The 10,041-nt window shown below is 43.3% G+C and overlaps 2 protein-coding genes across 3 annotated transcripts; one reads left to right on the top strand and one right to left on the bottom strand.

Moving 5' to 3' along the window:
• Positions 1 to 3,003: 3,003 nt before the first annotated feature.
• On the top strand, positions 3,004 to 9,137 carry LOC127331441 (alpha-L-arabinofuranosidase 1). Of its 2 annotated transcripts, XM_051357615.2 has the most exons (18): positions 3,004 to 3,219; positions 3,859 to 4,030; positions 4,384 to 4,438; positions 4,584 to 4,795; positions 4,988 to 5,109; positions 5,190 to 5,343; positions 5,522 to 5,591; positions 5,681 to 5,826; positions 5,916 to 5,961; positions 6,039 to 6,091; positions 6,795 to 6,939; positions 7,382 to 7,500; positions 7,581 to 7,652; positions 7,755 to 7,858; positions 8,074 to 8,130; positions 8,241 to 8,439; positions 8,524 to 8,667; positions 8,781 to 9,137. In XM_051357615.2, the coding sequence occupies exons 1-18, from the start codon at positions 3,092 to 3,094 to the stop codon at positions 8,898 to 8,900; spliced, it is 2,118 nt and encodes a 705-aa protein (XP_051213575.1). In that variant the 5' UTR covers positions 3,004 to 3,091; the 3' UTR covers positions 8,901 to 9,137. The 2 variants fall into 2 exon arrangements, with proteins under 2 accessions (XP_051213575.1, XP_051213578.1); XM_051357618.2 differs by lacking the exon at positions 3,859 to 4,030 and having other exon boundaries at positions 3,095 to 3,219.
• A 266-nt stretch (positions 9,138 to 9,403) lies between these two features.
• On the bottom strand, positions 9,404 to 10,041 carry LOC127329797 (puroindoline-A-like). Its single transcript, XM_051356236.1, has one exon. It carries the CDS (start codon positions 10,024 to 10,026, stop codon positions 9,538 to 9,540), a length of 489 nt encoding a protein of 162 aa, XP_051212196.1. The 5' UTR covers positions 10,027 to 10,041; the 3' UTR covers positions 9,404 to 9,537.

Genomic DNA, 10,041 nt, shown 5'->3' with positions numbered 1-10,041 from the left:
ATACTCAAAGGGGGGCAGCGGGAGAGAGCGCCAGTACCAGTCATCTTGGCCCAAGGAGTCCGGCGGCGGCTTGCCGTAGACGAGAGCAGTGAACCGTACAAGCCGGGAGGGCAAGCAACCCTGGCTAGACATGACGTAGAGGCTGTCATTGTCACCTACCGAATGTGTTGTTCGACCGCACCGCCGGTTGCATCGGGTTCGTGGCGAGGATGGACCTCGAGCCGCAGTCGTAGAGGACGGTGCGGCCCTCGTGGTCGACGGCGACGATCTTGTTCTTGAAGGCCATGAAATCCATTCACCCGGTTTGGTGCCGCTTGCAGGGCCTGTCGAATGTTATGGATGCTGAAGGCAGCCTCCTCAGAGCCGGTTCGTATTCTGGTTTTGGTGATCTCCGTCCGGTGAAATAAGCCTGTGGGATTGATGCGGTGCAGCTTGAAGGCGGGTCTGGGGGAGCGGCATTGATCGACCAGCAGATTCACGAACCGGCGATTCATGCTTCCTCTTGTACTCCGATTTCAGAACTGGATTTGTTGGAGTAGGCGAGAGAAGAGGGGAACGAAGGAGAAATATGCGCCAGGGAGGTCAGGAAGAGGCGGCGCGACGAGATGATGCCCCTAGTTTACGCTTCACGCGAAGCGTACGCACCGGACGCGCAGACCCCGCTCGCCTTCTCCGTACGCGGGCCGGCCCAGTTGGCACTTCGGGTTCGTTCCTTCGGATTCCAACGAAGATACCAGGTACGCGACCAATATCCCCCAATCTGATTATTTTTACGTGTTTGTTTTCTTTTCTTTTGGGTTTTTAGTATGAACATTTTCTAAAATTTCGAATGTTCAGAATTAAAAAAATAGATTTAATTTTTTTTCAGATTTCAAAAGTTCAAATTTAAAATGTTTAGATCTGAAAAATGTTCACAAAAATAATGTTCATATTTGAAAAATTATTAAGATTTCAAATAGGTTTAGATTTTTGAAAAATGTTCATGTTTTAAATTGTTCAGATTTTTTTAAAAAAGTTCAAAGTTTGAATAATTTTCATATTTAAAAAATTATTCAGATTTGGATAAAGGTTCAGATTTTGAAAAAATGTCCAAATTTTTAAAAATGTTCATATTTGAAAATGTTTACATTTAAAACTATTTCAGATTTGAAACTATTCCAAAAAAAATTAAATTTGAAAATATTCATTTTAAAAAATGTTCAAAATTCGAAATGTTTAGATTTAAAAAAAAAGGAGTAAAAAAGAAAAGGTAAACCAATAACAGAAAGAGAAGAGAGGAAAACGAAAAGAAACTAAAAAATTGACCTAAACTGGAATAACCATGGAAACCTGGCCGAACCAGGAATGCCTAGGAAAACCAACCAGAAGATTCTGGAATGTTCCTAAAACAGGAAAAAAACCGAAAACACGGGATCTATTGGGCCAGCCCGTTTAAAAACAGTAGCGATAAAAGGGGTATGCCTCTACTCGGCTCGCTTCCCGTGAAGCGTTAAATAGATGCCTTCCACCCTGTAGCACCTAAGCTTCTGGCCGGCCATGGTGGCGAGGAGAGGCAGAGGTGTTTCTTGGTGGTTGTTCCTTTCAGAAGTGGTGTTTACCCTCCGGTGATGGGGGTGGTTCGGTCTTGGCGCTGTCACCATCGACGAGGAGGCCTCACCCGTTCTTCTTTCCTCTTGGCCGGCCATGGCGGCGAGGGAGAGGAAATTGGAGCTGGCGTGGCTGCTGATGTTGGCTGGTGGCGCCGAGGGTCTCTGGAGTCTGCGCCCTCTGCAGCAGCCCCCAAGCGACGGCGATGGTGCGCCGCTGCTATCTTCGGCCACAGGGGTGGCCCTGCTGCGCTCGGCCTTCATGGCCTGAGCTTGTTCTTCCTCCTTCAGTGGAGGATATTCCTGGATCTCGGCGTGGCGGAGAACGCCACTGCTCCACCAAGTGGTCTCGTCCCAGGTGGGTGCAGAGGTGGTCGCGCTGCGAGGTCATCGTTCGTCGGCGGTGAAGCTGGATCTGATCGCTTATCGCGATCTTTCTTTTGGTGTTGTATGTCAAAAATAGGGACCTATGTGCTATTTTTGTTCTCCTTTGGGGTCATCTCTGTAAACGTACGCACCACCGCTGTTTAATGCAGACTCTAGGTCCTTCGGGGCCTTTATCCGTTCAAAAAAAAAGATTTGCCGTGAGGTCGTGACTTTGAACGCTCCTCCACTGCTATGTTGCTGAGCCATACGGATGAATGAGAGATATCTTCCCTCTCCAGTTCCCTCTGCGCTTTTTTCACCATGACGAAGTGGGCAATCCCTATTTGATGCTTCACGCAAACGCCAACGAGTTGACGCCTACCCCCGATGAGCGCCTGAGTCGGGCCCGTTAAGCAGTGAAAAGAGTGAGGTTGGAGAAGACCACCACCTCACCGGAGGCGAGGAATGAAACTTAGGGTTTCGGGTGAGGCGAGGAATGAAACTTTTAGGGTTTCGAGTGCGGCGGAGGCGAGCACTTTCTTCAGCAATTGTTATTCTAGGTATGTCCGAACTAAGAGAACGATGGCTTGTATAAGAATTTTAGTTTGATGGGCTCCAAGTTTCAAGTTGATTTGTAGCAGAAACTGCCCAGATTTTGTTCCTAAGATGTGTCTTTATACGTTCTTCATCAGATCTACAGGGAGCTACCTTTTTTTTTTGCCATCGAGTGGTGGTTATAGGTGTGCTTTTTACAACAGAGCTAAGCTCATCCAGAGCGGGGTGGTCTGGCACTTTTTCTGACGAGTTTTGGGATGGTTGTGCTACCTTTTTCTGATCGAGTGCTAATATCGTCAAACCAATATAAAAATATTGGATCGGACAAACTATTTGGATGTTGGGATGGACAAACCAGCACCGAATGCTGGCTAGCGGCGTTGAAATACATTTTTCTGGACAGTATTTAACTAAAGAATACGGATCATGAATTTTCAACTGTCTTTTTACTCACGTTGTCTAGAAAAACTTTCACTACTCGCGAAATTCTGAAAAAAAATGGTTCAACTAAAGCTCAACCGCCAACCGAGTGGCGAAACGCCCAACGCTCGCCGCCCCGCCCGAGAGCAATCCTGCCGGCGGCTATGCGGCGGCGGCCGTCGCCGCGCACGCGGCCTTCTTCCCCGAGACCGAATTCGATTCGCCGACCACTCCTCCCGCATACCTCGTCGGCCGTCGCCGACTCCCGCTTCTTCCCCTGGACTCAGCATTGGTGAGTTGAGTTGCCGCAACCCTAGAAAGGCTCGCATTTGGGGGAAGGTCTTTTTGTATCGAGCTGTTAAATTTCCCCATTAGGTGAAGCGACGATTCAAAGAGAGATAGATGCGTTGCTTTGGCTTCAATTGTACTCGAGGCCGCACTGGGCAACTGTCTTTTTTTTGAATGGTCACCGGGAGAGGGAGAAACCTCCACCTGAATTTTTCATATATATATATAGGCAACTGTCTGAGTGTCTCTTATTTTCCATCGCTCTTTTTTAATTGTGTTGCACTCTTGTACTTCACCGAGTGTCCTTCTGGAGCATTATTGAAAAAAAAAATTGTCATTAATTCATCAATGAAAATAAGAGCACTCAGGTTGCTTCCCCAGGATGTAGAGCCACAAGGGAGGAGTAAGCTTCAAACAGAATACTGACATCTACCTCCATCCGTGCCTATCTTCATCCCTCATTGGATATCTTTCTTGGCTTGCTTTGCTTCCACTCATGGAACTACTTTTGCACAAATTGTTGCCTACTTGGTATAGTACGTCTCTGGCCTGGTAGCACGAGCGAGCAAGAGTATATATAGGCTGCACCTCGAGTACATTGTTCTTTGATTTGAGCTGCGAGTTTGAGAAGCACAATGGCCAGGCCGAGAGAGGGTGCTGTTTATCGGCTTCATCGTGCACTGGTAGTCCTCTGTGCACTGTGTTGGACATCCTCTGCTAGGCTCGTGATGGGTCAAACAGGGCAGTTGAGCGTGGATGCCTCGCCCCAGACTGCAAGGAAGATCCCCGATAAGATGTTCGGCATCTTTTTTGAGGTGAGAGTACAATCCTCTAAATAAAAACTGTGCTTGTTAATACGTGACTTCTGAAAACTTTTCAGCAAGTTACTAAAGGTAAACTATATTATCGCCCTCTGTTTGTGTCGGTACTAGGCAGCTGGCAAGCTTTGGGTAAACATTTCTCTCATTCAGTGAGGCCATTTATTTGGTTTTCATTTACACTATGCAGCTATACTGGTTGACTGAATCTCATAGGGATTGCAGTATGCAGCTATATCGCAGTTAGTCTCAGTTCAACAATTGAAACCTTAGAAAATTCTTTTGATTTTGCTGCCAAGGGTATAACCTCAACATCAGTAATTGAAATCATGTTTTGGTTCTACTTTTAGGAGATCAACCATGCTGGTGCTGGTGGGTTGTGGGCAGAGCTTGTAAGCAACAGAGGTATGGAAAAACATATATATGCTATTTTTGATACCTGATAAAGTTATGCCAAGGTCAGGATATGTGTTAATGAGTTATGGGTCCATTTCACATTCCCCATTTTCCATTGCTCAATCTGTGTAAGCTCTAACAAAATTAATTTCAGGTTTTGAGGCCGGTGGGCCTAATACACCATCAAACATCGACCCATGGTTCATAATTGGGAATGAATCAAGCATCATCGTGGGAACCGATCGGACATCTTGTTTTGAACGTAACCCGGTTGCACTTCGAATGGAAGTTCTTTGTGACTCTAAAGGAACTAATGTCTGCCCATCTGGAGGTGTTGGGGTCTATAATCCTGGTTACTGGGGCATGGTATGGTATTCCTTTATTTCTTTATATGTCTATGTATATAACATGCCGAAATATTTTTTAACAAATATAACATGTTCATCCTATAATATTGCAGAGCTTATCTGTCAGTTTCGAATTGGTTTGAAATGCATTATACTTTTAAATGAAATGGAACTCTTAAAAGTTTACCTGGTATTGCTTTTCGTTGTACAGAACATTGAAAGAAGGAAGAGTTATAAGGTGAGCCTGCATATTAGGTCTTCAGATGCAGTTTCCTTGTCCGTTTCTTTGAGAAGCTCCGACGGTCTGCAGAAACTTGCTTGTCACACCATCACGTAATTTGGTCATTAATTTTAAAAGAGATGCTGCATTACTATTTGTGTGTTCATGACATGCATTCTCTTGGTGCTTTCAGGGGTGGCAAGAAACAATTCACCAACTGGACAAAAATAGAGTTTCATTTAAAATCCAGCATAAATAACACCAATTCAAGGCTTCAGTTTACAACCACTAAAACTGGGGTCATTTGGCTCGATCAAGTGTCGGTTATGCCTTCGGACACTTACATGGTAATATCATCTTTGTGTTTTTATCCTCTACGTTTTGGTGGGATTTTCTCTTTAGAGTACTTACAAAAGACATGTGTTTATTTTCTGCGTAGGACGCAACACTAAACTTGTTCAGATCGATTATCTATGTTTTTACCCAGAGTACATTTGACCTATTGTCATTATATTTTCTTCATAGGGACATGGTTTTCGGAAGGATCTTGCTTCTATGTTGGCCGATTTAAAGCCCCAATTTCTCAAATTTCCAGGTCTGTTAACTATGAAATGTATGTAACATCGAAATTTAAGCTGTATGATTACACGCCTTTAATGACATAATACATCAACCATATTTTAGGGGGTAACTATGCCATGGGAAATTATCTGAGAAATGCATTTCAGTGGGGTGAAACTGTGGGTCCATGGGAGGAAAGACCTGGCCACTTCAATGATGCTTGGGGATACTGGACTGATGATGGGCTTGGATTCTTTGAGTTCCTTCAGGTAAGTGGAACACAGTCTTTTGCTTTAACATACTGAAACTTATCAAACAAATTACTTCATAAGTTCATACTGGTACTTATTTACTGCAGTTGGCTGAAGACCTTGGTGCTTCCCCTGTTTGGGTGGTTAATGATGGTATTTTCAATCTCTGTAGATATATGACATCTAGCCAACACTTAATTTGTGTTATGAAATGCTTCCCAATATTGCAGGAGCAAGCGCTAATGAAGAAGTTTCTACATCAAGGATTGCGTCACTGGTGAAGGTATGTTCTTCAATTGATGTGTACGGCCTTTTATTACCAGTCTAGCATATAGTTGGCATCATGAACTTGTTGTAAGAAGATTTGTACAAGACAGGAAAAGTACAGACAAGAAAGAGTTGGCAGGCATTGCATAAAAGAATGGCTGATACACCAGTAAATCGCTTCCGTGGATAAATTCTGCCTCACAGGAGTCAAATCCAGGTGGCGGGTTAGCACCAGTACACCCAGTGCTAAGAGCTCCCGCACTGTGTGGGGTCTGGGGAAGGTGTTAGTGGCAAGCCTTACCCTCACGAAGTGCAATGGCGGGTTAGCACCAGTACACATCTAAGCAAAAATATAACAGAGAACTTCACATAAATATGGGTTGTAGATTTTCAGAAGACATCAACCTAGTTGTATTGCAGCCATTTTTTCCAACTGAATGGTTTATATTTTGATCAAATTTTTGCACAAATATCCTTGGTGTCATTATTCCCAAAGAATATATGATAATGCTATTGTTCTTAGTTCTAAAGCCCATTGTTCTGTTGATGTCAAGAAAACTTAGTTGGTAAAATATTCACATGAAGGATGATGTTTCTTTTACATGTTCTGGTTTTGGTACTTTTACCAAATCTGTTTAAATGAGTAGATTTGGCAATACAGGTAGTGTTACTACATTGTTGCCCTGCCTTGCATTTTCTTCATGCTTGTAGTATTTCAGGATGTTGTTGATGGCATCGAGTTTGCTAGGGGAGGGCCCAAAACTACATGGGGTTCAGTTCGTGCAGCAATGGGGCATCCACAACCCTTTAAGCTTGATTATGTTGCAATAGGGAATCAAGAATGCTGGATGCTCTACTACAGAGGTTTGTAGTTCTGTTGCATATCATTCTTACATAGGTACATCAATGCAGATGATTCAGTGTGTTTATTTTTCTCAAACACACAAAATACGCGTCATTTTGTACTACAAGAAAACATCAAAATGACACCAAGTGTACAGGCAAATGGCAAAACGAAAAAAAGAAGAGAAGAAACACAAAACAGAAAACAAAAGGTGAAAATACCAAAAGACTAGCCACAACTGCAGGCCTGTTGCTGCCAAGAGCTTTCTCTCCATGTCTGAATCTGATGGAATTTTGGTCCGTTGACTTAAAAAAAACTGTCATGGATAACTGTTGTACCTATAACTCTGCTTCTCTGCTGAATGCAAAAGATGTGCAAGACTTTTGCACATTCTCTATTTTTTTTTTCTTCTGTTATGGATAAAGCGAGAAAGCTCATATTCTCTGTTATTTCGTTTAATAGGCAATTACCAAAAGTTCTATTCTGCAATTAAAGCTTCCTACCCAGACATCAACATTGTATCAAGTTGTGATAAGTCAACTATTTCGCCATCCAACCCTGCCGATCTATATGATGTTCATGTAAGATCTCTCTGCTATGTTCATAGCTTGCTACAGCAAATTCGTCATTATGGTTGACCAAAAGATGATCACCGTGACAGGTCTATGCATCTTCTGCCAATATGTTTTCCAGAAGTAGTATGTTTGACAACACACCACGCAGTGGGCCAAAGGTAGTGAGCTTCTGGAATTTCAAATTCTATCCCTACTTCTGCTATGTTCTGTGTCAATTCTCATAGCTAGAAATGACTTGTGGAAGCACTGTCAATCTGTAGGCAATTGTTAGTGAGTACGCTGTGACAGGAAATGATGCTGGCAAAGGAACACTGGTAGCAGCACTAGCAGAAGCTGCGTTTCTAGTTGGATTGGAAAAGAACAGGTTATCGTTTGTATACACTTATATATTTATATTTTTCACTGTGAACTTCTTTTATTTGCTTTGGCTACAAATAAATTAAAAGTTAAAAGACTGCATTGAGAAGTAGAGCTTTTGGCATCCGATGATAGTGGAAAATGCCATTTGGGTTGTCTGCCATTTGCATCACTAGCCAACCGCGTTGCGCCCTTGATGTTTTGCCCATTGTTCTACTGCAGTGATGTGGTGGAGATGGCGAGCTGCGCACCACTTTTCGTAAACGACAATGATCGCAGGTAAAGATACAGCAGCCTAAAAAGTATTATTTAATACTATTTCAGTATGTTTTGCTGGCCATGTGTCATGTATTTGGATATCAACACAAAAAATATTATGTGCTCCAAAGGTGGAGCCCAGATGCCATTGTATTCAACTCATGGCAGCACTATGGATGCCCAAACTACTGGATGCTACACTTCTTCAAGGACTCCAGTGGCGCAACCTTTCACCCCACAGCAATGCAGATCTCCAACTATGATCAGATGGTTGCATCTGCCATTACTTGGCAGAATCCTAAAGACAAAAGCACTTACCTGAAAATAAAGGTGCTCTTCTTTATTTCCATGTTTCACTCAGAAGACGACAAACCTTACAAAACAAATTGACCAAACACAACATTAATTTTGCAGGTCGTAAACTTCGGCAACAAAGGTGTGGATCTCAACATAACTATTACGGGGCTGGGGAACGCCATCAAGAGCTCTGGTTCGAAGAAGACCGTGTTGACGTCCTCTGCGCCGCTCGACGAGAACTCCTTCCAACAGCCAGAGAAGGTCAGTACCCACAACACCGAGTCACTGAGAAGAGTCGATTATGATGATGAATGACTACCAGTTCCTATCTAGTGTTTGCTGATATTCTGAAATCGTGTTGTAAAATTATGCAGGTGACGCCAGTTTCGAGTTTGTTGGCCGATGCCAAGCAGCAGATGGGCGTGTCAGTGAGCTCATATTCCCTCACATCGTTTGATCTCCTGCTGGAACCAAGCAAGCACTCGACCATATAAATAAAGAAGAAATAGCTCAAGTGTTATCTACAGCCTATAGCTGCAGTCAGATCAGTTGCCTCCCATACGAATAGGAAGGAAAGAACAGAAAACAAATTACTAAATGTATAGTAAATATTAGCCTGTGTGTACGTACTGTAATTCTGTAAACAAAGATCATGCTGCAAAGCCAGGAACTCGTCGCAAGGATTGCTTGTGTTGCCAAATGGTTCTACGAAGAGTCATTTTAGAATCCAAGCTCCAGAGCTCTGTTAAAAAGGGAAATCAAATTCTTCATTCTTAAATCTAAGAAAAAAACCTGGAAATAATATGTTGGTATGTATGTACAAAATTTTGCCAGCATAACTTGTCAGTTGTGATCTACAGGAAGACAGATGTGGAGAGCAAAATCACGTTTATTGTCTTGAGCCTTGATATTGTATATTTTGTGTAACCCAAAATCTAACATCATTTAAACAAACTTTCTAACGTTTGTAGCATGGAAAAATTGCAGGAGAAACACACATTCAAGAGAAAACTTTATTCATATATTATTCCATGGTGACTACATTTATTGGTCCCATACACTGGAACAACGACATACAGTTTATTGGTCACCAAAGGAAGCTAATTAAGCTACATAACTAGCATAAAATAATCAGAAGCAGCGACCGGTGGCGGTGGTGGGAAGGTTGCAGGATCTTGGGGTCATGTTGCACACGGAGGGCAGGCTCTGGGCCCTCTTCGTCAGACTGGCAACAGTGCTCTGCAGGAAAGAACCGTACAGGTCAGCATGTTCCAGTATCTGTCCGAGCTCGCTCTGGAATCCTTTGCAGATAGTCTTGCAGCGGCACTTCTGCGGCGTCTCCGCCAACTGTTGGCAGCACATTCTCTGCACTTTCTTGCAGCTTTTCCACCATCTCCAGTCCCGGCCCGGCATACACCGCTCCTTCATGTAATCCTGGCAAACATCCAGCTTCTTTATAGTCTCATCTGGGCAGTGGGCAAAACCAATATGAGGAGGAATAAGAGGGTCTTTGGTGGTAGTACTCTCTCCTTGAACATCATTGTTGCATTGCGCAAAGGCGATGGTGGTGCTTGCTGCTAGGCTTAGAGAAAGGAGGAGGAGCAAGAAGAAGGTCTTCATGGTGTCAATTGAAGA

Source organism: Lolium perenne, chromosome 2 (assembly GCF_019359855.2).
Source record: "Lolium perenne isolate Kyuss_39 chromosome 2, Kyuss_2.0, whole genome shotgun sequence".
Classification (NCBI taxonomy): Eukaryota; Viridiplantae; Streptophyta; class Magnoliopsida; order Poales; family Poaceae; genus Lolium; species Lolium perenne.
The sequence above is the reverse complement of the archived record's forward strand: the minus strand, read 5'-3'. Positions and strand labels throughout refer to the sequence as shown.